The sequence below is a fragment of the Prionailurus bengalensis genome, chromosome C1 (assembly GCF_016509475.1).
Source record: "Prionailurus bengalensis isolate Pbe53 chromosome C1, Fcat_Pben_1.1_paternal_pri, whole genome shotgun sequence".
NCBI classification, from domain to species: domain Eukaryota; kingdom Metazoa; phylum Chordata; class Mammalia; order Carnivora; family Felidae; genus Prionailurus; species Prionailurus bengalensis.
In genome coordinates, this window is record NC_057345.1 from 209,839,947 (window position 1) to 209,867,237 (window position 27,291).

The window sequence follows — 27,291 nt, forward strand, 5'->3', positions numbered from 1 at the left end:
CCTCACTGTCCTTCAGGCCTCTGTCACCATCCCAAGGCCAATGGATAAGTTTTAGATTTTCTGTTAAGGCAGTTCCATACTTCTGGTACCAGTTTCAGATATATGCATACATATATCTCCCCAAATTTAGAGACATAAAAGTAATGATCATATTTGCTTATAATTCTGTGGGTTGGGAATTCAGTGGGGTGCAGTGAGGATGAATTGTCACTGATTCAAAATGTCTGCTTTCTCACCTCAGATGGTTCAGATAGTACAACGGTCACCAGAACTGCTTGACTGGGGTCATATGGCCAGGATTTCATTTTCATTATTGATTGTTTTTCTTAGTTCTTTTCCCCTAGGCTGGCTTGGGCTTCTTCACTGCATGGTCATCTCAGAGTAGTTAGACTTCCTTCATGGTGTCTGACTTCCTTTGGAGGAAAGTGAAAACTGCCATATTCAACGGGAGAAAAGTACCTCAGAAGGGACAAAGAAGTATGCACAGTTACTAGAAAGGAAAGAGTTGATGGAGCCCTCCCTGAAGGCCATCAACCAGCGATTGTCTGCTTTAGGACTGTTCAAACATCCCTTATCATAACTTATGAAAGATATGTGAGTCCTAGGAAATATCTATATACTTAAATATTGTTTCAACCAATAACCTCTACTCTTATCATGAGATGTACTCATATTTTCTAATCTGATTTAATTCATTTCGTTTAAAATATTGGTGACAAACTCCAATTTTATTTTATAATTACTGCGTTGAGATGAGTAATTTAAAAAAAAAACGGTGGTTCTGATTAAAGTCTCTTATTATCTATGACAAAAATGAGTCCATATAATAACGCACTTCAAAGTAATTTGCCCAAAGTTATGCAGCCTAACTGAAGCAAAGAAGTGATTAGAATCATGTCTTCTAGCTTAAGCCAAGACACTAAATCCCATTCAACTTGAAAACCATGCTTTGGACCAGTTCCATGTCTTACATCGTTTGTCTCCATCCAAACTTTGATCTGAGTTCTCTGTTTTCCAGAACAATAAGTTCCACAACTCCAATTCTGATCCTTTTTGCACATTAATCATACTTTCCTGGTCTTACAGTAAACAGATCAAGGGCACTTGCAACTCTCATTCCTTTATAAACAGCACCTTAATTTAACATAAATAAGTAAGTAAGTAAGTAAATAAATAAATAAATAAATAAATAAAGTAAAAAGGACCAATTTGGTGGATGGTATTGTAAAGCTTGTGACTGTGGAAATAAAAATATCCCTCAAACCCTTGGAATTTTGAGTTGTGAAAAGAGAGTTATTGTGAGCACAGTTCTGCTGAAAGTGGGAAATGTGTCTCTCACCTTCCAGAATCAGCCAGTTTCAGGATCGCACAGTGTGGACACTACTTCTCATCACTGGACTCTCTTTTCCCAATTGAATTGCCTGTGTAATATATCTCTATAACTGGAGCTACAGAGTTAAGGTGCTACCATTATGGCATAGGCTGGGGAGACCTTTTATTTTATTTTTTTTATGCTTTTATTTTTATTTCTGAGGAGACCTGTTAAAATGATATTCTATACCAAATACCAAATAACAAATTACAGAACTATCCACCCCTGTTGTTTTCTTTTGTTTGAAAATGTGTATGAGATTGAGGTGCCTCGGTGGCTCATTTGGTTAAGTGTCCAACTCTGGGTTTCGGCTCTGGTCTTGATCTCATGGTTCTTGAGTTCGAGCCCTGCATCGGGCTCTGTATTGACAGTGCAGAGCCTGCTTGGGCTTCTCTCTCTCTGCCCATCCCCTGCCTTCTCTGTCTCTGTCGCTCTCAAAATAAATAAATAAATAAATAAATAAATAGTATAAAAGATTGAATTGAAATGATGAGATTTCATTTTTTTTTAAGTCGTTGGTAAGGAATTTTTGTCTCTTCTTCAGTAATGTACAGCCCTTGGGCTGCATAATTTCTAAGAGCCCTTCAAATTCTGAGATTCTGTGGCCAGTCAGGGAAATACTGACATGACCTGTGTTGTGTCTTCTTGGGACAGGAACATCCACAGATACTAAAGCATAGTTTTACATTATATTTTTTTAATAAGGGAAAATTATTTCAGAAGGATAGGTTGACAAAGGACACGGTGAATTTCCAAAATTAACTGTGAAAGACGGATCATCTGGGCATGACTGAAAGCCGTGCATAACCTTTGTGCTCCGATATTTCATTTCAAAAATGTCACTTTCTGCTTATTCAATGCTACTGTCATTATACTATTTTAAGCATTAAAATTTGTGTTCTGGAGCTGAACAGGAATTATTGCCTCTATCTTTGGGTTTATTAGAAATAATTTAAAATTCATTCAATAGCAATAAAACTCACCTTTTTTATTATGGTTGAATTTGGTTTAATGTGGAAATTTGCAAGCAATTTTCATTGTCTTTTATTAGCAGTATTTCAGCATCTATGTACATAGATCAAGACCGTTTTGAAGTATTCTCTAAAGAAATGACTTTTTAAACATGATTTTTTTTCTTTAATTTTTAATGGCCTAGAGTGAGGTTAAGGTAGAATAAATTATGTGACAATGTTGTTTAAAATTTCAGACTTTGCCTTATATGGGGAAACTTTAAAAAAAGCATATATGACATTTAAAACAAATTTTTATTTCTCCATGAATTATTTACTCAATTGCAAGGGGGATATGGAAGGGGAAGCAACTATTGCCCGGGAAAAAAAAAAGTCTCCAGATATCAAAGGAGTGAATCTGTTTATTCATCCCTATCATCTAAAATTTACTTAACACTTTACTATCTAAATAAACCTCAATACGCTCATTTCAAATTTGGATCAATACAAAGAAAGAGGACCAGGAAACAAAATGTGCTTGCATTATATGAATCTGCCTGCATTAGGCTCTTTTTATCACACAGGGTAACGCAGAGGAATAAGGTTGCCCAGATAATGAAGTATTCCTTGGGCAAGGCCAGCTGGGGAATTACTTCAGCTGGTGGGCAGTAGAACAACGTGGAACAGGACAGAATGTGCCGAAGCAGACCACAACAACCAAAAAGCATCCAGAAAATGGGTTGGAATCAGAAGCACGTGCCCTGGCACAAATTAGAGATCGACGAGTCAGACTGAGAAAAGCAACCAGAATTACAGGTTGTGGGCACCAGGATGGATAGCTGGGAGGAATATTTCTGTATTTAGGTGTAATTGCTCTTTGTGACATGACTCCAGGGGATAAGAGGATACAGGGCAGAGGCAGGTGAAACGTACATTTAAAAAGGCTGGGAGAGAGTCGTGTTAATTTTGAAAATAACAAAGCTATTTCAAGTATTTTAATGCCAGAAGATGGAATTAAAGTGAGTGCTTAACATTCAACTGTACAGGGTCTTTATGCCTAATGAATACACTATTATCCAAGTCATTTTGGGTTTCCATAACAAAATACCATAGACCAGCTTAAACAATAGCTTAAACAATAGACATTTATTGCCTCTCGTTTCTTGAGGCCAGAGGTCCAAGATCAACGTGCTAGGATAGTTAGTTGGTTTCTGGTGAAAACTCTTCCTGACTTGTAGATGGCTGCCTTCTCACTACATACTCACATGGTGGACCCCTCCCCCCGCCCCCAGCCATGAGGGCCCAATCCTCATAATCTCATCCAAACCCAATTATCGCCCAAAGGCACCATCTCTAAATACCATTATATTGGGGGTTAGTGCCTCAACACGTTACTGTGGGAGGGATGCAATTCAGTCCATAGTAAAAGTGAATTTTGATTATCTAAGAGTCACCGTAAGAGTCACATATTATATTTTATTCCCCTGGTAAGACAGTATCTGTGTTTAGTTTGGCACTGAAGTGGTCTCATAGTACAAATGGATTGCCTATATTCCTTCCTAATGAATAGTTGCTGTACTTTAATTCTATGCTGTGTTCTCGAACAAAACCTTTTCTTTCTTCAATCATTTCATAGATATGAAGTATTTTTACTTATTTTTTTTCTCTTCCTTTTGGCACGCAGAATGAGTGTCATCTGCTCACATTTTGAGTATAACCCAAGCATTGGTCGTGCCCATTCCAAAGGCCATCTTCTAATCTATGTGGGAAGAGGGACGTTGGTTCCAAGGTTGTTCGTGAGGCTACTGCCTCCCTAAGTATCAAGTCATTACCAGCCCTACCACTGACCCCTCCCTGCCTGGGAATCCTGGGTTATAGTCTTCCCTTAGTGTAGTCTGCTTCCTAGTCTTGGGCTCAGATGCTTGAATTCTGCCTGTCCTGTTATTTCTTTCCATATAACTACCCAAGTTTAGGTGGGGATATCAGACTTTATGAAAGGTTAAAGAAAACAAAAGCAGATTGTAATTTAGAAGGTATAAAAAGGCTAATCTTATTCTACATGTGACCACTCCCATATAATGAATTATCATCTCTTGGACACATTAATTCCTAGCTTTAGGTTTACCCTCCATTCACAGAGCACCTCGCCAATCAGACTTCTCTCCTCTAAGGTTTCCCCTTTGGCCCAATCCACCCAATCTCTAGAACCCAATAATCAGTGGCAAATATTTTCCCAGAGTGTGAGTTACTTAGCCTAAATAAGACTCTGAGGTGGAAGAAGGCAGGAAAACAAGTTTCAGAAGAATAGTCTGGATAGGCTTTTGTTCCTCTGCATATTAACTCCCTGGCCCTCAAGTACTAAGTCAACTTTATTCAATTATGTATAATTTTACTTTATGCATTGGGCTCACATTTTCATATATCATCTGATGGGTTTTTTAATTCATGAAAATTAACATACACAGTAGTCTTTAAAGCCAGTAAACTTTAAGACCAGTGAGAGATACAGAGAGGAGCTACTGGTCCACTTTGAGTCCCTCCTAAAGAATTCTCTAGGTATTTTTCACCCAATTGTGTCTCTAGGCTTTTCCCTTTTGGCACTAACAGACTCTATTGCTATAACCCCCTGGAACTCAGCATCTAGCTTTTCCTGATATGAGTTAAAGGAGAAGCCCAGATACATTAAGAAACTTCCCTTCAAAGAGGTGTTTGATTGTAGTGAGTAAAAACTCACTCATTACGGGCACAGAAGAGTAGAATATTTGAAAGAATGACCCAGAAAAGTGAGAGACATAACCACTTCTAGAATGTTTGATGAGCTTCCTCCCTCTGAAGCCATCTTTGATGTGCAGAGCAGTCTGCTAACTAATCTTTAAGCGCTCGCTTCTCCTTTAGTAAGCTTTAGAAAAACTCCTGTGTCATAGTATGCTAATTGAAAAAAGCAAAATGATCTCAGGTGTTTCCTGATTTGTGCCTTGAGACCCCCGCCCCCGCCCTTAAGGCTGCAAATTGTCGGGAAGCCTGTTATTTTCTCAATCGTTTTACACCTATAAGCTATACTGTCACCTTACATTATATGCTACTATTTACCGTAAGTAACTGCATTCCACCACACCGCATAATAATGATAATCATTGTAATCATATATCAGCACAATGAGCTAATGAGATAATAACAAGATGCCAGTACCTTCCCTGCATGCTAAATAATTGATTTCAGTCACAGACAAGTTGCCAGCCTGTTCCACCCCACTGTATAGTGTCAGAGTTTACGTTTCACTACAAGGGGTGCCCGCGGTAGGCTGTTGAATGCACTCGTACGTATATCTGTTGTGAGTTTCCAAAAGTTATTCTTGAAGCTTACACAGCATTCTCTGGTTTATTTCCTTGTAAGGCGCTCGAGGGGGTTCTGATGTCTCAGTGCAACATACCTAATAAATTCATTCCAAGATAGCATTTGGGATATCAAAAGAGATCTCATGAACAAAAACAGACAAATACACCCTAATCAACAATACCTGGAGATTCAGAGATTAACTTGTCTAGCCTCATAAGATTTTCACATCAATTTCCCTTGAAATATCAGACCCATCTGTATAGAAGTTATTTATCTGAACCAAGGCAGAGATTAAGTCTAGCAGGCTAGGACATTTTTATCCTAAATGAAAGAGAGATGCGATCATGTGCAATAGCCACAACATTAAAAGGGCTCAAATCCCATGGTATTTTTGTGACCATTTGTGCTCAAAGAAACTTGATTTTGTCCTCCTGAGTTTCTCACTTAATTCTTGGAGGTTAATCTTTATGAAGTTCATGACCGTTTTTATGGAACATGTTTCATCGGAAGGTTTCTCTTTAGAAATTCTAAGAAATTCTAAGGCAGAGGGACGAATTGCCCTGGTTAATGCATTTGTCAGTGTCGGATTATTAATATTAGTTTGAAGACAAATATTAGTACTGTTTTATCAGGTTTTCCTACGTATGGAAAGTGTTTGACTTTTTTTGAGTTTTAGTCTAAGCCTCAAACTAGAAATGAAGCAGATTACCACCTCCCACGCCGATCAAAAATTCATAGCAGTAGGGACGCCTGGGTGGCTTAGTCAGTTATGCTTATGATTTAGGCTCAGGTCATAATCTCGAGGTCCGTGAGTTTGAGCCCCACACGGGGCTCTGTGCTGAGAGCTGAGAGCCTGGAGCCTGCTTTGGATTCTGTGTCTCCCTCTCTCTCTCTCTCTCTCTCCCTGTCCCCAGCTCTCACACTGTCTGTCTCAAATACAAATAGACATTAAAAAAAAAGGGGGGGGGGCGCCTGGATGGCTCAGTCAGTTAAGCATCTGACTTCAGCTCAGGTCATGATCTCACAGCTTGTGAGTTCGAGCCCCATGTCTGGCTCTGTGCTGACCGCTCAGAGCCTGGAGCCTGCTTTGGATTCTGTGTCTCCCTCTCTCTCTGCCCCTCCCCCGTGCATGCTCTGTCTCTCTCTGTCTCAAAAATAAATAAAAACTTTAAATAAAAGTTCCTAGGAGCCAACTCGAGTACAAGTCATTTTCGAAGGCTTTCCTATTGTAATAATCTATTTTACCTTTTTTTTTTTAAATTTTCTCTTTTGCAGTGTCCGCCAAACCGAGACCCCACAGTGATGAATATTCCAAGAAGATCCCTCCTCCCAAACCCAAACGCAACCCGAACACTCAGCTGAGCACCTCTTTCGATGAAACGTACATCAAGAAGCACGGGCCGCGGAGGACGTCGCTCCCGCGCGACCCCTCCCTGTCCCATGTCAGCAGCCCTGCGGGCGACCCCGAGGAGGAGGAGCCCGTGTACATCGAGATGGTGGGCAACATCCTCAGAGACTTCAGGAAGGAGGACGACGACCAGAGCGAGGCCGTCTACGAGGAGATGAAATACCCCATCTTCGACGACTTGGGCCAAGATTCCAAATGTGACCTTGACCATCACAGTTGCTCTTCGCAGTGTGCTACTCCCACGGTGCCTGACGCGGACTTCGCCAAGTCCTCCGTGCCATGTACTCCAAAGGGTTTGCTCTGTGACATCCCCCCGCCCTTCCCCAACCTGCTCTCCCACAGACCCCCGCTGCTGGTGTTCCCCCCCGCGCCCGTGCAGTGCTCCCCCAATTCCGACGAGTCTCCTCTCACCCCGCTAGAGGTCACCAAGCTGCCCGTGCTGGAAAACGTGTCTTACATGAAGCAGCAGCCGGGCGCGTCGCCGTCCGCACTGCCCTCCCACGCCTCCGGCCATCCCAAGCTGGACAAAGAGCAGGCGGCCGCCCTGGGCCCGGGCCCCGCGGCCTCCGCGGCCACCGCGTTGTCCTCGTCCCCGCCCCCGCCGTCCACGCTGTACCGGACGCAGTCCCCGCACGGCTACCCGAAGAGCCACTCGGCCTCGCCGTCGCCGGTCAGCATGGGGCGGTCCCTGACCCCGCTCAGCCTCAAGCGGCCGCCGCCCTACGACGCGGTGCACCCGGGCAGCCTGTCCAGGGGCTCCCCGGCGGGGCCGCATCCGAGCGCCAGGCCCGTGTCGCAGGACGGGGCCAAGATGGTCAACGCGGCGGTGAACACCTACGGCCCCGCGCCGGGCGCCTCCCGCTCCAGGACCCCCACGAGCCCCTTGGAAGAACTGACCAGCCTCTTCACCTCCGGGCGGAGCCTGCTGCGCAAGTCGTCGTCGAGCGGCCGCAGGTCTAAGGACCCCGCAGAGAGTAAGTGTGCAGAGTCCACGTTCCCTTAGAAGTAAGGCGAAGCCCCGGGTGTGCAGGTGAAGCCCAGAGGGCAGGGCCTTGGGTCCTTCCAGTTGAAATTCCAAAGTGGGGGCGCGCCTGGGTGGCCCAGTCGGTTCCCGCGGCTGACTTTGGCTCAGGTCGTGACCTCAGGGTTCATGTGGAGTTCAGCCCCTCCTGGGGCTCCGCGTCAAGCTCAGAGCCCGGTGCCTGCTTCAGATTGTGTCTCTTTTTCTCCCTGCCCCTCCCCTGCTTTGCACCCTGTCTCCGCTGGTCTCAAAAAAAAAAAAAAAAAAAAACCCCAAAACAACAACAACAACAACAAAACATACACACACACACACACACACACACACACCTTATAAAAAAAAAGAGAGAGAGAGAGAGAGAAATTGCAAAGTGGGTTATTTAACTTTTGCGGTGCTGAAGGACACAGGGCGTTCTGGAAGCACTCCAAGGGACAGCGGGCCTAGGGAAGAGATGTTATGAAAAAGAAGAATGACTTTTTGTGGGACGAAGTGTAAAATCTAAACAGTCACAGTGGTTCTGGGAAAGTCCAACAAAGTAAACAGGTCACTATGGAATTTGGGGGTAAATGTCTTGATTTTTTGAGAAAAAGGTAGACATTCAAACATATTGATAAATGTTAACATGTATCTTTCTCTTTACGTTAAAAACCCACTTGAGCAAATGCTAGTCCGCCGCTTTTGCTGGAAGCATAGAAATTAGAATGGAACTTAGTATTTCTCTTAATGCAATGAACGATTCTCCTTGCACACTTCGTGCTGTGATATTCTTACATTCACCCTAAACTGGAAAAGGCTCATTGCTTCCCTTTTAACAACTCTGGTAATTAGAATCTTATGCCTATGTTACTCTTCCTAGAGACGCTGATATATAAATTACAGAAAGACCACTAAGTGGTGAATGGGTGGCCACTGAACTCCGAAGATGGGGAAATGTCTCTATATGAATGACTAATCCTTTTGTGAGCCCCAAATCACTTCATAAGTTTACAGGAAAGTCCAAACAAATCCCAGCTTTCTCAGTGTCCGTTTCATGAAATTACACTGCTTTTCCTGGCTTAAAAATGCCTTAGGTACCTAAACTGGTAATTAATCATTTTCATCTCAGATCATCCCAATGCAGGATTTTATATATCCTCTCCCACAGTCACACTGAGTTCCTTCCTTAAAGGAAAAACAAAAAATCAATACTTCTGACGATGGAGGTGATGACGGCATTTCTTAGAATAATTAATATGTATTGGTAGCTAGAAGCCACTTATCCTGCCTTTTCTGCTTGTTTACCCAGAGAGATTTATGTAAGTATTACTGCTTAAGTAATCCCCTGCCCCCCAAATCATTTCATTTACCTGACTAAAGGGAAAAAAAAATTCTAATCTATTAGACATGTCTGAAGTTAAATACATACATGCATTTTTAAAATTATTTTTTAAATTTTTCTGAAGTTTATTTATTTTGAGAGACAGAGAGAGAGAGAGAGAGAGAGAGAACGAGCAGGGGAAGGGTAGACAGAGAGAGAGAGAGAGAGAGAGAGAGAATCCCAAGTAGGCTCCACATTGTCAGAGCAGAGCCTGACATGGGGTTCAAACTCACAAATCTCAATTTCATGACCTGAGCTAAAATAAAGTCAGACACTTAACCTGATTGAGCCACCTTGACGCCCCTAAAATTAGTATTAAACTGAATTAGCAATAAGAAGCAATTTATTTCTAAAATAGGGGTTCTTGGGGCACCTAGGTGGCTCAGTTGGTTGAGCATCCGACTCTTGATTTCAGCTCAGGTCATGATCCCAGGGTCGTGGAATCTAACCCTGCATCGGGATCAGTGTCAGAGCGTGTGGAGCCTGCTTAAGATTTTATCCTTCTTCCCCTCTCCCCCACTCACGCTCTCTCTCTCTCTCTCTCTCAAATAAAACAAAAAATAAAATAAAATAATGGTTCTCAGTAAAAAACAATTTGGGCCCCAAGGACTTTCGGAAATGCCTGGAGACATTTTCAGTTGTCACAACTAGGGACACCACTGATATCAAGATAGAGGCAGAGATGCTGCTTAAAAGCTAACACAAAAAGATGATCTGGGCCACCATGTCAGGGGAGGCAAGTTTGGTAAACCCTGACCTAAATAATTTATCAAAGTTTAAAGTTTCTTCTAGATGATTGATTTGGTTTAAGCACAGATCGGTTAAGATTTTTGGAATAAGTTGGAGGAAAAAAATGAACGAAAAAGATTTTACTTTCAAAATATGTGATGGTTAGTGTGAAATTAATGGACGTTTCATTCTAGGATTGGTGAAATTATTGGATTTTCTCCCTACCTACCAGTTTCTTTGGAGGATCCTTAACAGCTCCAGCTGGCAGCTATACCAATTAGCTAGAAAAAGTATATGTAAAAGAAATGATTAACTAATGAAGTTATTTCAAGAAAAATCCATCTGTTAGAATTCAGCTATGTGCTATATGTCACAGACTTCTCCATTCGAGTCCAAAACGAGCTTTGTGTACTTGTGAAACAAAGCTTATACATGGAAAAGTGATCCAGGCTCTTTATAGCTTTTAGGGATCTGAAGATTGAATTTCTTCCTTTCATGTGCTATTAACCGTGTATCAAACCCTTCCGAGAAAGGGCATGTCTTGTGTTACGTTAACTTCGATATCTTACTTTATGTGAAGGGACGGGAAGAAAAATGCAGATAGTGCAAAGAATAATTTCATATTATTTACTTTGGACTCCAGAAGAAAATAGACACTATCAGAGGCTAAAAAAAGCATTGTGGCTCTCAGGATCTTTCTGTAATTTGAAAAGTAGATCCAAAGTTGTTGATATTTGAGAGTTAACCTATAATCACTGTTGTTAGTATATTCAGTGAGGCAACGCTCCCCTTTAGTCTTGTCAGATAGGATTTATAGATACCTACTGATACCATAGGAACAGAATAAATGGTATGAGGTAGTAGACATTCATGACTCCTAAATCTCAAGTATTTTTTGTTTTTTACATTTAAAGAACAAAGTTAAGGCTGGTATTTCTATACTCCATACCCTCTGGCTTTCCCGGAAGTGCCGATTACAATAATTTACTAATACTCAATTCAAAGAAAATTTAATATTTCTGTTTTAACTTGAAAAATCTATGTTACATAAAATATGTGCCTTCAACTCTTATCTTAATAATCTTTAACGTGGGCCGCCTGGGTGGCTCAGTCGGTTGAGCTTCTGACTTCTGTGAAGGTCATGATCTCGCGGTGCATGGGTTCAAGCCCCGTGTAGGGCTCTGCGCTGACAGCTCAGAGCCTGGAGCCTGCTTTGGATTCTGCATTTCCCTCTCTCTCTCTCTCTCCCTCTGTCTCTCTCTCTCTCTCTCTCTCTCTCTCTCTCAAAAATAAAAATAAAACATTGAAAAAATTTTTTAAATAATCTGTAATGATACACCTAACATTACTTTCATATCTTAAAAGCTTTACAGCTGTTGATACGGATTGAGCAATAGGAAAAAAATAAATTCCATTTCACTGCATGATTTTCTAAATAAGGCCTTTGTATTAATTGTTCTAGGAAGTTTTTTCCCCTGGTTGATGGGACATTGTAATGTTGCTTTGTTCTATGTGAGGACACTTAATAGTCTCTCTCATGATAATAAATTTTATTTCAATTGGTTATGATTACTATTTCTTAATTTTGTGCGGAGAGATGGAATCTATGAGGCACGTAAGAGGTGGTTCATTTGTATTTTATTGCTGTAAATTTTTGTCTTTATGAGAAGTAGGCGAAGTACAGATATGTTGACAGTGAATTTGGAGTATTCACCATAATAGTATTTAGAATATTTTTCTCTTCAAATAAAAAATATTTTCTTGGGGGAGGTGGTGCCTGGATGGCTCAGTCAGTTAAGCATCTGACCCTTGATTTCGGCTCAGGTCATAATCTCATGGTTGGTGGGATCAAACCCTGCGTCGAGCTGTGCCCCGAGAACTGGGAGCCTGCTTGGGATTCTGTCTCAGCCCCTCCCCGGCCCTCTCTCTCCCCAAAATAAATAAATAAACATTTAAAAAAAACAATAAATATTTTTAAAAGAAAGACTTTGCCTACGTTTAATATAAATGCATGAATATATGTTCCTATAAAAACATTCAAGTCACAATGAAGAATATAATTAAATTCTATAATACCCCCGAGGGAGAGCATGAGATAGGAAAGGTATAAGTGGAGAGATGTTAATAGAAAATTTAAGGAAAAATTAGAAACATAAAAAAGCAGTGTGACTAATTCAGAGACTAAGGCACCAAGAAAGATACAAAAGAAATGCAAATACAGGATGAAATAGACATATAAGCCAATATGGCCACCAATATATGAAGCACATGGAAAGGCACACATAGAGACCATGGAAGGACACAGAGACATGGTGGGCCTAAAGATAGAGCAAAGAAAAACAAAGATGTAGGCCCACTCATCCGGTATCAATATTAGAAAATCAAAAGAAACCCAAGATGTTGAGTTGGCGTTGGTGAAGAGTTTCATTATCCACAACAATATGCCACATTAACGGAGATGTACAATTTTGTACTGTTACATCTCATCTTTCAGCCTCTTGAAAATATTCCCATTTAAGACTTTTACATGCTATGTTATATTTTTACAATTGTAAATATAAATGGGTCTTTTGGGTTTGATGAAATAAACCTAGGAATCTAATGCAACCTTTGCCTTTCCATTCACTTTCTTAACACACACACACACACACACACACACACACACACCTTTATCCTTTTGTAAGTTGTTTGAGGTACAGTAATGCTAAAATATTGGGCATTGCTAGTGAAGCAACGTTTCCAACTTACTCTTACTAATTTAATTTTAAAAAGAATTTTGAATTAAACAAAGAATGATTTTGGAAGGCAATCTTTTAAAATATATTTCTGGGGGCGCCTGGGTGGCTCAGTTGGTTAAGCATCTGACTTTGGCCCAGGTCATGATCTCACAGTTTGTGAGTTCAAGCCCCGCGTCAGGCTCTGTGCTGACAGCTCAGAGCCTGGAGCCTGCTTTGGATTCTGTGTCTCCCTCTCTCTCTGACCCTCTTGTGCTCTGTCTCCGTCTCTCAAAAATAAATACATGTAAAAAATAAAAGTAATTTAAAATTTAAATATATTTCTGTATTTATATATTATACCACTTTTCAGAAAAAAAGGGAGGGTATACTAACATAATGTAGCCATCTTTATGATTCAGGGTCATTGTTGTGATCATCATTGTATGCTTAACTGTGTGATAATGCACTTAAAGTGTCTAGCAGGGTGACCTGAACAGGAGACACCTCACGCAGTGGTGACTATCATTGTCCCTGGCCATTTGTAATAACGGTGGTACAGTGTTGATAGCTTAATAATTACTGGGATGTCTTCAGGGGCTATTTGAGTTTGTAGCTCTAACCCTTTACTGCTATATCATTTCAAGTTATTTCAATTCTTATGTTTGTTTCTTGTGGTTTTCTGGCTTCCTACCTTTCTTTCGGGTAGTTTTATTGATGTAGATAGGCTCTCTTTCCCTCCCTCCACCTCTTCTGTTATCCTTCAACTCTTTCTTTCATTGTCCTATCACACCATTAATCAGTTGTAGGCCAAAGAACAGATACCCAACTTTGTCTTAGAAGCCTCTCATCCAATGTAAGTGTGTGACTTTCAGTCTAGGGACTCTGTGACCTTTACTTTCAAAGGCCACTTTAACCAGTTTACTGTCTTGAATGACAAGTTCTTGGATTCCTATCTGAGCTGGTAAGAATATCGACTTCCCAAGAACTAGGCTGTCCTAGGAAACCTGAAATGAAAGTTAGTTATTTTAGGAGAACCTACACATTTGGTTTGGTGTGTCAACAATACTTTCTTCTGTAAAATTCAGAATGCAAAATAGTTCAGGACTTTATATCTCCTCCTTTTCATTCCTGTGAAAGCAGGGGCTGAAAAGAGTGGCTAGGGCAAAAGCAAGTATTGAGAAGCCAAAGGGGATGGCAGAGAAGAAAATCTATGAGTCTGGGTCTCTCACTCGCTGTGAGAGTGGGTGAGCCCTCAGCCTGTGACTTTGGCCAGATCTTCTGGATGCCCAGTGACTTGGAGCCTCCTGACCAGAGTTGGGGGCTGGATCAGGAACTTGTAGAATTCTTGGATTCTTCAAAGCCATTTAGGACTCGAGCTACACTCAGAACACCTGAAGATTATCTCAGACTATTCCAGAAGGACTGGAAAGACCAAAGCCTATAGTTTTTTCAACATCTTAAATAAAGATACGACCCTTGTCAGGTCCCTCTCCTGCCGTTTGTTGGTTGCACCCCTCCCTCTGCTCCGAGTCCCGTGCTGTGGCCTCAGACTATTTTCTGCCTCAGCAAGTCTCCTTCCAGCTACTTAGAGGGGAAGTTGAGCCAGGACCCAGGTTATAATGATGCACTTGAGCCAAGACGGTGATGACCTACCAAGGCTTCAGAGAAGGTACTTGAGTGGTTCGAAGTATGTAGGTAAAGACATAGAAAGCCTAGGCGAGTGGTCCAAGAACGTCTTGTGGCATATTCACCTGAGTGTTTTCAAAAACACAGATTCCTGGGGCACCTGGGTGGCTCAGCCGATGAAGCGTCTGACTCTTAGTTTCAGTTCAGGTCATGCTCCATGGTTCATGAGATTGAGCCCTGTGTTGGGCTCCGTGCTGACAGCGAGGAGTCTGCTTGAGATTTTTTTTTCTCCTTTCTCTCTCTGCCCCTCCCCACGTATACACACGTGCTCTTTCTCTCTCTCTCTCTCTCTCTCTCTCTCTCTCAAAATAAATAAATGAACTTAAAAAAAGAACACAGATTCCTGGGCCTTATTAGAGACTCATTCAATGAGAAACTCTGGAGGCTGGGCCTGAGATGTTGATTTTTTAATGAAATCCCCAGTAATCCTGCTCTAACTCAAGGATATATGGCTATAATTAGCAATGCCCTCTACTTGTATGCAAGGGAAACCTATAAAGCACTGTTTTCCTCTAACAATGTCAAAAACATAATTTTTGTAAGAGAAGGCAGAGAGAGGGGAGAGCTTAAAATGAGTGAATGTTGTTTTCCTTTTGTTGAGTAAGCTATGGGTTGGTTGGCAGTTTCAAAGAAGACAAGTCAGGGTCATCTGGATGAATCAGTAGGGAAATCCATTTTTGCTCTGTCTGGATTCTCCCAGAGACCTTGGGAGTTTCATAGTGGGGTATGTGGCAGGTGATCTGTGAAGAACGTCCATTCTGGTTCGTTAGCCCATCCATCTTAGTCATGCCAGGCCTTTGCCATTCTCTTTATCAGAATTCCTCAGCACTTCAGTTTGAGAACCACCAGTAAGAGCTACTTCAGGCAGGAGCTGGTGCTGTTGGTCAGGGAAGCAGGAGAACTCAGGCCGGTAGAGGTCCCTACCCCAGAGGTCTGCCGAGATGGTTCCAGGCCACCCAAGGGGGAGGGCTAGCCAGAGCAGAGGGGGCCCTCCGATGGAGCCTCTACCCAGAACGAGGGTGTGCTTCCCAGAAAGGGCACCTGATCACATGATCTAGTTGATGTAGGACAGTAATATGACAGAATAGAGGTCTTCCCTGGAAAGACAGGGAAAGAAGGCATTATGAGGGCAATGAGGAGGTCTAGCTGTCATGACAGAGCGAGGATCCCAGGCATCCGAGCTGACGGCGGTAATGGAGAATGAGGTGGCGAAGTTCTAGGAAAATGCTTCTACGTCACACAGGTTTGTCTTAGGAACCGTTTCAAGACCAGATTTCAAGAACGATGGCCACAGCGGGATGCATCAAAGAAGCGAGCGGTGGGGGCCTGGGAAAAGTGTGTGGTGCCCAACCTTTTCCTTGAGAATGCTTCTGTGATAATGGTAGCAGAGACTTTTACATGTTTCCTCTATGCCAGACGCTAGTCTAAGCGTTTTCCATGTATTCCATCCTCGCTGAAATACTCTGAGGCAGGCGATATTAACATGGCCATTCTAAAGATGGGAGAAAATGAGGCACAGCCTCTCCAGAGACACATGGAGTAAATCTGGGACTTGAATCCAATTTTGTTTTTTTTCTTTTTTTTTTGGCTCCAGAGTTTCTGGTTTTAATGATACTTTATGTACTCCTGACCAACACCCCCAATGTCTTTCCCCTCCCTATTGCCATTAAATTATAGCAGTTGTTATCAAAGCTCTAATGACTTAGAGTGTTATCACTACCAGGGGTATCAGCTTACTAAGAGAAAGCCGAATGTGTTCCTCAATGGCATGTACAACTTAACGTTTGTCATCAATTTAGGAAGGGGTTAGAAAACCTTTTCAGCACCCTCCCAAATTCACTTTGGAAGATCGTAGTCACTGTGATGGGCTCTTCTGTACAGCAGGCTTCTGCGCTGCCCCTCAGGGAGGACATGTGGTCTGCCCAGTAGGCTTCATGTGCCGAGTGGACCTAAATGACCTGGGCAAAAAGATGTGAGTGCTCACCTCCATGCCTCTAAGTATAACTAAAGAGTGTACGTGTATATTTCTTTGGTCCATGAGATTTTCAACACTGAGCTACCAACTAGATGATTCTACTTCCAGGTTATCAGGGCTTTTGTCCTCGGCTGCTTGCTTCTTGTCCATAATTAGGTCATAGTTTGATTGCCTGTAGCTAGCCCAAGGGAAAAAGTAGCTTCTGGATCAAAAACCCTAGCCAATGCTTAAAGGCGCTGAGGGCCCTGGCCTCACTAGTCTAGAAACTGATCTAGGAAAGCAAACGCTCCGAAAGAGCCCTATGCAACATGTAAGCTTTGAATCGCCTCTTTTCTCTTTAGATTTGTGTTAATGTGCGGATGACAGAATCACACACGTATCTTTGAAATTAAAATGAAAAAAAAAACATAGTCCTTCAAGAACATACTGACCTACTTAATTATTACTATTTTTTAAAGCTCAAGAAATTTATTTTCGAGATGATGAGGTTAAAAGAGTATAAGTAAAATCCCTTGATTCTGCAAATGCGTGTGACTTCTTGGTTAATTGGGACCATGACATTGTCTGTTTTCCTCATTCAGTTTCTTCTTGGAGTGCAACATAGAATCACTGAAGAAGACATAATTTCATAAATAATTGCTCACCTTTCTGGGGGTAGCTGGCAACTGTCTTTGATTGATGCAGGCAGACGTGTTTATCCCCTGTGTTTATATTCTCCAGCTGCTGGATCTTTAAGTGCACTTTCTCGTTGGCAATTTAATCAACGATTTTCTCCATTAAGAAGAACCCTCCCTGCTTTACATTTATAAAATGCAAAAACATCTCAATTCAGAAATAAAGCTACACCAGTCTATTAAAACAACAACGACAACAACACAAGATTCCCTTAGCTTGTATTTAATATAGTAGGAGGACTGATTTCTTTCCCTCCTATTGAATTACCTCAAAGAAAAAATCCAATTTCTGATTTTTATTTAATATCCTAGGTGTTCAACACTTTGACATCTATAAGTAATAAAATATTAGTTATAAGTAAAGGCGTGCCTGTCGGCCCTACATTTGTCTTAGCTCCTAATTATATGTGATCTAGAAGGCTCAGGCAGGGGCTGGATGTCACAAGAGATGGTTTCCATCTTGGCTCAACCATTAAAAAGCTTTGAGATTTTGGGTAAGTCAGTTCATCTCTTAATGCCTTAGTTTTCTCACTTTTCAAATGAAAATGTTAGGTGCTGAAACTGTGTGTCTTTTCTGGCTCTGTTGTTTGATGCATCTGTGGATTCCTGGATGATGTGTACATCCCTCAAAACATGATTCTCTTCCTCCCTGTGAGACGGTCTGTCTGATGTTGTTCTCTCTTTCTGGAAGGGCTTCCTCATAAGTCCATCAAACAAAGTCTAATCCTTGAATCTCTGCTCAGAGCCTACCTACTTCTTCACAGAGTTTTTCTTATGCTATTGTCTACAAATAATAATCTCGTTCAAACTCCAAGAGCACTTTGTACTTCTATAACAGTATGTGTCTTATTCTGACAAATTGTGAAGTTTTTTTTTTCTTATTCCTCTTAAGACATTTGGCCAAGGGGGTCAAGGGTCATACCTTTCCATCATTTTACTTAAGGCAGCCCTCAGCCCAATACAATTTTTCTCAACGTTGATACACAGTAAGTATTTATTGAACTTGTTGAATTAATAGACCTAGTGACTTAAGAGGGCTGTTATACTCGAGGAAACAAAAGACATATGAGAAATGTTTGACCATTAAGTAGAAAGAAAAAGAAAAATCAGATCCTATGACTCAGAAAACTCCACACTGAAATCAATATAGTCATTCAGCCCAAAATGACCTATGTTGAATGCTGCGTTTGTCGCTTTTGCTCTTAAGTGTCCTGTTTAAAAGAATGTCTATTCCATTCTAGGCAGATTTATTCGGAGAAAGATGTAAAGAATATAGCCATAAAGCATTTAAATGTGGACCATTTTGTAGATGTCAGACCGTCATCAGTTTCTGTATAAATGAATAGCTGTGAAAATGGATCACTTCTCAGCATTTGGAGAGAGAGAGAGAGATGCATTCTTTAAGAGAATCATAGAGATCAACATTTTAAAGAAGGACTTCTAATCTGCTTAATGTGATGCATTATTGAACTTAGATGGTAAGGAGGATGAAAGCACATTCAACCAGGTCATTTAACCTCTTTGGCAGAAAGGTGCTGCATAAATCCAGGTAGCTCTTATCGTGTGACTGGAAGTCTTGCCCATATGTGCTGCCAGGTGAAAAGGGGTTCAAGTTGTAAAATCTTTGAAAAGCTTTTTTTTTTTTTTAATTTTCCAAAAACTCTTGTTTTTCGGGATTCAGTAAATGGATGGCAATTCCAAATTTAATGAAGTGTCTGTAGTGGTGGATGGTGCTTCTCGGTTGAAGCGAGCTCGTTATTGTCGTTAGTTGACGGGAGCTAGGTTAATTACATGTTCTACTTCTAGTGGAATAACCAATCAACTGGAGAATCTGGGCGTTTGCTCTTCCCAGATGAAAGAAGTGAAAATACTAAATAGAATCTAACAAGGAGGAGGGAGTGTTAGTAACATGAATTTTTGAAGCAGCCTTTCCTGTCTCACTAGGTGTGTCCAGAGCAGCTGAACTTAAAGGATATCAAACATTTTTTTCCCTATTGTTTGCATGTATTTCCTTGTTGTAGATGAAACCTATGCAATTAAGTGGGGAAAGAAAAAAGGAAGAAAGACAAAAGGTAGAAAGGGTCAGCAAATAAATATTGGGGGAATCCATGGATTGTTATGGGTGGGCAATCCTGAGGTAGGTTTTATTCCCATGACTCAAGTAAATCTGGATTCCCCGGGCGGTGTGTGTGGCTCAGTCAGTTAAGCATCTGACTCTTAATTTTAGCTCAGGTTATGATCTCATGATTTGTGGGATCGAGCCCTGCATCGGACTCTGCCCTGTCCAGCCCAGAGCCTGCTTGGGATTCCCTCTCTCCCTCTCTCTGCCCCTCCCCTGCTCGTGCGCTCTCTCTTTCTCAAAATAAATACATAAACTTAAAAACAAATGAAATCTAGATTCCCAGGAACTGGAAGATTTAGTTGGTTTCGGTGTTAGCCCCCAACAGAATGATCAGAACTCAGGTGAGGTATTGCTCTCTCAAAGCTATCCCATTCTGAGTATCAAAGTTGCCCCTAGATTCACAAACTAGTTTCATTCTTTGATTGATTAGTTATTAACTACTTACTAATGATTAATGACAAGAGAGGTATGCCAAAACGATGAAGGCTTTTTGTCAATGTGGGCCCAAGAGAAATTTCAAACCTACGAAATTAAATTGCCTCAGGTTGGTCCTTGTTTGGTTGATTGATAATGTTACCTGAAGCCTGTGAAGAATTCACTTTGGCCTCTAAGCCAAGCTAGGTTTATGAGTTCTGAATATGAAGTATAATAAAACTGTCCATTGATGTTTCAGAGAAAAACAGCTTGATTGTCTATCCAGTCATGATTCTCTATTTCCCTTTCACGGCCGAACCACTCAAGTGAATGCTGTGTGTTTGCCGCCTCCAATTCTTGACCCCCTCACCCCATTTCCTCCAGTCCAGCTTCCTCTTCTGCTCACTCCCAAGTCACACAGGGCTGATGCCTAATTGGTCTCTCGCTCTGGCCTCTGCCTTCTTTTGGTTCTCTTCGACTTCACAGAACGTCTGACAATGTTATGTATTCCATCTGAAGACATTTCTCTTGATTTTCATGCAAAGTTACATCCTCATTAGCAATCCTTTTTGGACTGTGTCTTCTGCTTTTTTGGCAAGGGCCTGGGAGGTCTGCTCCTCCATTTATAAAAGAAAAAAAAAAAACCAAAAAAATGCTTTTGACACATGCCTGACACAGTGTTGTGATTAGCATTTAAGTGTTTGCTTCCCCAACTAAATTGTCAGGGCACAATACTGTGAGACTTTTTCATTGCAGTAACTAGCACATTTTCTGGCCCCAAGTACATCTTCAATATGTGTTCCTTAAATCATCAAATGGCTGTTTGACTAGAGTGAATGAATGTGTATCCAAGCTCCACAATTAAATGGTAAATTTTTGAGAGCAAAGACTATATATTTTGTTTAAGTGCCCATGGTTTCTATGACTATGTTTTGCATGCTCAGTTTAAAATTTTTTTTTTTTTAACGTTTATTTATTTTTGGGACAGAGAGAGACAGAGCATGAACGGGGGAGGGGCAGAGAGAGAGGGAGACACAGAATCGGAAACAGGCTCCAGGCTCCGAGCCATCAGCCCAGAGCCCGACGCGGGGCTCGAACTCACGGACCGCGAGATCGTGACCTGGCTGAAGTCGGACGCTCAACCGACTGCGCCACCCAGGCGCCCCAATTGCATGCTCAGTTTATACTTATGGCTTATTTTTCCAAAGCTAACATGTTTTAAATAGCAAAGCCCAATAGGATTACCCTGATTACCAAGCATTGATAATAATCTGATTTTGCACAGGATGCACAGATCGAGACTAGTTAATATATTTCAGAATCAACTGCTCCAAAGAATATCAATGGAGAACCCAGGTTTAGATCATTTTTATATGGAATGGTCAGAAGGGGATCAGGCCTGTTACTGATTAGGAAAACTAGGCAGTACTCAGCACTGAGAGCAAGTACCCATAATCTGATCTAAGTAGTTTGTTTATGTAGGAAATAAAGTAGGGTCCATTACAAATAGCATCGCATAGAGTTTCACTGAATGATTCGGGAAGCAGTATTAAGATATTATGTTGTAGATAGAAAATTATCACCTGGATTGTATGTGGTATACATATGGTCCATTTACTATTTAAATTCCAGCATTTCAGGGAAGTAAAACACGTATCCCCGTTTCTATACGTTTGTTGGATTTTAAAAAAACTCCTTTGCTCGACCAGCTTAAAAAACAATCTCATTATAATGGAAAGCAGTGTGGAGAGTTCCTTAAGATACACATATGGGCAAAGACACAGGAGTCAAATGTCCTGCGGTTGAAAGATGGATTTATCACTGAACAACTGTGCTTTTAGGGCATGTCCAACTCTCCATGTATCAGTTTTTTCATATTTACCTCGGAGGATTGTGAAAAAAGGAAAACTGGGCTCAAGAAAAGACCCTGTAAAATGTAAATTGCGTGCAACTCTAAGGGGCAATTGACTTTTAGCTCTCTGTGGAAAGAATAAATATTTTATTAAAAAAATGAAGTCAGGTCAAAAATGAATTAAATTTTCAGAGATTCCATATTGTTTGGGTAAAGGATCTGACATCTTAAGTGGCTCATCCGGTAGCTGATGTGAGAAGCATAAAGCATTGGGGAGCATGTAAGCGGTTCTCTGTTCCCACAGGGGGCAGGCTGTTTTCTGGTTGCTGGAGGATATCTGAGCCTTGAAGGTGGAGGGGCATCATACCCGATGCAGTGCACTTACCCCTGTCCTATAAAGAACAGCCCTGAGAACAAAGAGGCCATCGTCACTGTACAAAGGGTCAGGCAACCTGACGCGATTGTGAAAGGTGTTTCATCAGCGAAAGAAAAAAGTCACTCTAACTGAGGGGGCTGACACAGTTTTCAAATATAATAATTTTTTTTCTGGTTGAACATGGTTTATCTTTTAAAAGAAAAGCTTTGCTTCCACAAAAGTATAGGTAATAACCAATGAATTGGTTGGAAACCAAGGAGGCCCAAAATGCTTCGTATAAAAAATATTTAGCATGTAGATGGGGGCTCTCAAAGTGTTTTTCTTTATTTTTATTTATTTATTTTTTTAACGTTTATTTATTTTTGAGATAGAGAGAGACAGAGAATGAATGGGGGAGGGTCAGAGAGAGGGAGACACAGAATCTGAAACAGGTTCCAGGCTCTGAGCTGTCAGCATAGAGCCCGATGCGGGGCTCGAACTCACGGACTGTGAGATCATGACCTGAGCCGAAGTCGGCCGCTTAACCGACTGAGCCACCCAGGCGCCCCTCAAAGTGTTTTTCTAAGCAGCTTCAGTAGAATTGCTTTTCCTTTTTTTTTTTTTTAAGGTTTTATTTTATTTTTTGACAGAGAAACAGAGTGCAAACAGGGGAGGGGCAGAGAGAGGGAGACACAGAATCCGAAGAGGGCTCCGGGCTCTGAGCTGCCAACACAGAGCCTGACGCGGGGCTCTAGCCTATGAACCGCAAGATCATGATGTGAGCCAAAGTCGGATGCTTCACTGCCCGAGCCACCCTGGCGCCCCTTTAAAAAATTTTTGTTTTTAAGTTTATTTATTTTGAGAGAGACAGAGACAGCAAAGCCTCAGAGAAGGAGAGGGGGAGAGAGAGAGAGACAGAGAGACAGAGAGTTCCAAGCAGGCTCTACACTGTCAGCACAGAGCCAGAGGCAGGGCTCGAACCCACGAAACCATAAGATCATGACGGGAGCTGAAATGAGAGTTGGTCACTTAACCAAGCGAACCACCCAGGCGCCCCATATCGCTTTTCCTTTTAAAGTGGTTAGTTCATAGGCAACAAAATTTTAAGGTTAGCATTTGAAAAACTGTGCCAGAAAACAACAACACTTAAATCTTGTCTAGAAATCTGAACGCAACCACAGACACAGAAGGAATGCTAACCTCCTAAATACAGATTAACGGACGTTAGTAGGCAATGCATGAAGTGACCATCCCTAGAATGTCTCATAAATGGAAGGTTGACACAACGATAGCTGTTGAAATGCTTCCTTGTCAATTTCCTTATGTTTTTATTAACTTCCATGGCTTTCCTGGTAAAGTCTTTATCTAGATGCTAATTAAGCAGAGGTTTGCTTTGCGCATCAATTTTTAATATTCGCTCCTCGTGGTTAAATGAAACCTGCAGCGGACAGCTTCTCCAGTTAAGAGCAGTCCTGACCTACTTCCATGGGAAATCAATGGAGGACTCAGGAAACTCATAGGTAGCTGGCGTTTAAGGAGCCCAGCTGCTTATTCGTATTGGTGTAAACCGTGCTCCAGCATTCTCTGTCTTTACTAATTTTCAAAGTTTTTCTGGGGCACCTGGGTGGCTCAGTTGGTTGAGCGTCTAACTTGATTTTGGCTCAGGTCAGGATCTCACAGTTCGTGGGTTCGAACCCTGGTGTCCAGCTCTGCCCTGAGAGGGTGGTGTTTGCTTGGGATCATCTCTTGTCTCAACTCTCTCTCCGCCCCTCCCCTGCTCACGCTTTCTCTCTCTCTCTCAAAAATAAACGCTTAAAAAAAAAAAAAGCTCTTCTAACATTAGAGAAGACCCTAGAAGCTATTGAGCCATATAAGTGAAGCCAAACCTGCGTTTTGTGCCCCTGGGGACTCAACAGAAACCCCTGGGTCTGGGACTGAGGCAGGAAAAGAAGGCCCTTAAAAGGCACCTGCTCACATTCAGATATAATCTACAAAGGAGTCAAATCCAATCTACCAGAGTAAGGTCTTCAGACACCTCTGTTCCAGGGTTTTTTAAAGACATGAGATATAGCAAACTTTTTTGAAGGCTTGTATGTTAGATATCTGAATTGAAGGGCACGGAATAGGAACAAGAATCATACCCAGCTAGACGGCGGGGCAGTCGTCACGAGGACAAGCACGCCAGGGCTCTTTCTGGTGAGGGGATCCTACGGAAGATCCGGTAAATTCCCTTCCAAAGTTAATGTGCAGCCACATAAGGGGTCGTGTGAAACCTGACAAAAACGGGAGAGTCGGCCTCATGCTAAATTCCAGAATAAAAGGCTAGAGGAGAGGGAGCCTGCAAAGTTGATGGAAGAAATAGTGTTTAGTGTAAGTAATTTTTACTCCCTTGGTTAGGTTTATTCCTAAGAATTTGGGAAGTTTTTGATGCCATTAATTCATAAGTGTTTTAACCACATCTATGTGTTCATTCAGTGTTTCATTCATTCAGCGCATGTTTATAAAATACCTGCTGTATGCCAGACACTATTCCGGGTGCTAGAATCTCTATTTTGAAATGTCAGACAGTAAAACCTAGGAATTCAAATGAAGAGGAAAGGTACATTTATTAGTGGGGAGGGTGCCTTATGAGGGAAGACGTGGCCGTCAAACACATTGTTACAAAGGTATAAAGAGTGAAAAAGACAAAAGGATGTGGAACAGAGCATTCGAGAAAAGCACTGGGCTTCTCTTTCCCCCTTGCCTCTACGTTGTGCTTCTGACACCCCTGGTCCATGTCGCATTTCCTTAGGTTCTGAAGTTCACAATGGCCTGGGCATCCTTGATCCACTGGATCTGGTGACCCTCAGCTGATGAGTGGTTTTGTTTGAGGCTTAATCATAGCCTCAGTGGAAGAATCTTGCACTGCAAATACTAATCTCTTGTTCTTTTCCTTCTATTCCTTTGGTTTCTCTCTTTCTCTTCCTCTTTTTTAACCCCTAAGCCTAACCCCATGCAATGGCCATTGAAATTCTCTAAGGCCTTATTCATCATTCAGATGATCTGGCCACAAAGAAGTCTGCCAACAGATAACTTATGAAACAAGGCATCACGGTAATAAAGAGTATTGGGAACATCGGAAATAAGGAATAACATGTAATCCAGGTCCTGTCTTATTTGCATTTAATTAATAAACAGGTGAGAAATAAACCTCTTATTCCTGAGGAACTTTGTGATTAATGCAATTCATATGTGCATTGTGTGTGTGTGTGTGTGTGTGTGTGTATGTGTGTGTGCGTGAAAAAAAAGTGATGATGGCAAGGTGAAAGAAGGGAGCAGGTGGCATGTACCCAACCTAAAAGTAAGCTGAGAAAGAGAGACAGAGACAGAAGGAAAGAGAGAGGGGAGGAGGGAGAGAGAGAGAGAGAAGAAAGAGGATGGAAGGAAGAGAGGGAGGGAGAAAGGAAAGAAGGGAGGATGGAAGGAAGGAAAGATGGGAAAGGAAAAGGAAGGAAGGAAAGATGGGAAAGAAAAAGGAAGGAAGGAAGGAAGGAAGGAAGGAAGGAAGGAAGGAAGGAAGGAAAAATAGGTAGAATAATATTTTTATATATGATTTCCAGGAAACTCTTATACCCTACCTTCCTTGACTCCAAAGAGAACAAATGGCAGATAAGATCCTTAACTTCCTGCTCTCCGTCCTTAGACCATGAGTCACAGAGTGGGCACTTAAAAAAATATTTGCCGGGCCTTGGAAATAGTCTTATTTAATTCCCTGTTATAGACAGGGAATTGTGTTATAGACAAACTGAAATCCAATGAGGTTCAAATATCAGAGCAAAAAATAGGATGTTATATAGAAGCACAAGCTATAGGGGCGCCTGGGTGGCTCAGTCAGTTGGGTGGGCAACTACAGCTCAGGTCATGATCTTGTGGTCTGTGGGTTCGAGCCCCACATGGGGCTCTGTGCTGACAGCTCAGAGCCTGGAGCCTGCTTCCAAATCTGTGTTTCCCTCTCTCTCTGCCCCTTCCCTGCTTGTTCTCTGTCTCTCTCTCTCTCTCTCTCTCAAAAATAATAACCATTAAAAAAAATTTAAAGCACAACCTATAAAGACTTGCAGCTCTCCTGAATGGCTTCTAAAAATTAAAACAGCATTTAGATACATTTCCATTGGTTTTGCCCATAGCTTAACATGAGCTTCTTGGCTGACTGCATTTAAGATACCATTTTTGGGGGGAAAACAAACCTAGTTAATTGGAGACTTTTCCTAAACAAGGTTTGGGTTTTCTTTCCCCTCCGTCTTCAAATTTATATGTGTAGTTTTTCCACAAGAACACTATGAAGAATTCCAGATTGGCCAACAATGATGGCCAACTTCTCTACTCTAGCTATATTTATTGAGACAATTGGTCAGTTACAGTTAGCGAGAAATATAATGCCTTATACATTCAGGTGTGCAGTCATCAGTTATATCACCCCTAAAAGGGTTAAAAATTCCACCTTGCTTTGCTTATGAAATTTTAATAGCTCTGACTTTTTTAAGCCCCCCAAATATGGCCATTAGTAACTGTGGTTCCAACAATCTAAGTTTTGCATTTGCTTTGATAGAATTTAATTCTTTTTACCCTTTGTGATGAAGGGATTGTTCTTAGCCTTTAGTGTTTGCTTCAGGAACATTTATGAATGTATTTTCAGAATTGCATCTTTCAGGAAGAAGGTAAATGATATTTTCCTTCCCATGCATTAATATTTTTAGTGCCTTAATGCCTCTGTTTCTTTTAAGGAAGATTGAAGCATTCTTCCATCTGCCTGTTAAAATGATTTGAGTCTTAATTAAAGTTGATTGCACCTGTGCATATATTCGACTACCCACACACCTCCCACCTACTAGTGGAAGAGCTTGTCTTTCCTTCGAAAATCAAGAGAGAGCACTATGACCTTTAAAAAAAATAGGCATCGAGAACAGACAACACTGAGAAGGAAGTATGATGTTTTCTGGCTACCTTACATCATGACTTTGTGTCTCCTAATGATTGTTTGGCAGGTGATGTAAATCAGCCAGTTATTTTCCTAAAAGTGCTCGTTTCTTTATCAATTATAAGGCAGCCTAGCTGAGGAAGCCATGCAAAAGAATCAAAATGCAACAACAAATTCTTGCCCAGCCACTCACTGATTGTGTGTGTTCTTAGCTTTAACAGCTCCATTTCCCCTTATTTGTGAAGATAGGCAATAAATAAATAAATACATAAATAAATAAATGATGGAGACCATTTTAAAATTTGATGTGGTCAAACATTTTTCTTCTCCACCTATAACATTTTTTCATGGAATTTTAATAAATTTAAA

General features: G+C 41.4%; 1 protein-coding gene across 1 annotated transcript in view; it reads left to right on the forward strand.

Moving 5' to 3' along the window:
• The window catches only part of NYAP2 (neuronal tyrosine-phosphorylated phosphoinositide-3-kinase adaptor 2), a 266,012-nt gene that overhangs the window by 149,039 nt on the left and 89,682 nt on the right, over positions 1–27,291 (forward strand). Inside the window, exon 4 of the mRNA XM_043578003.1 lies at positions 6,934–8,040. Within this exon, the coding sequence (XP_043433938.1) occupies positions 6,934–8,040 (1,107 nt within the window). The remainder of the gene's footprint in view (positions 1–6,933; positions 8,041–27,291) is intronic.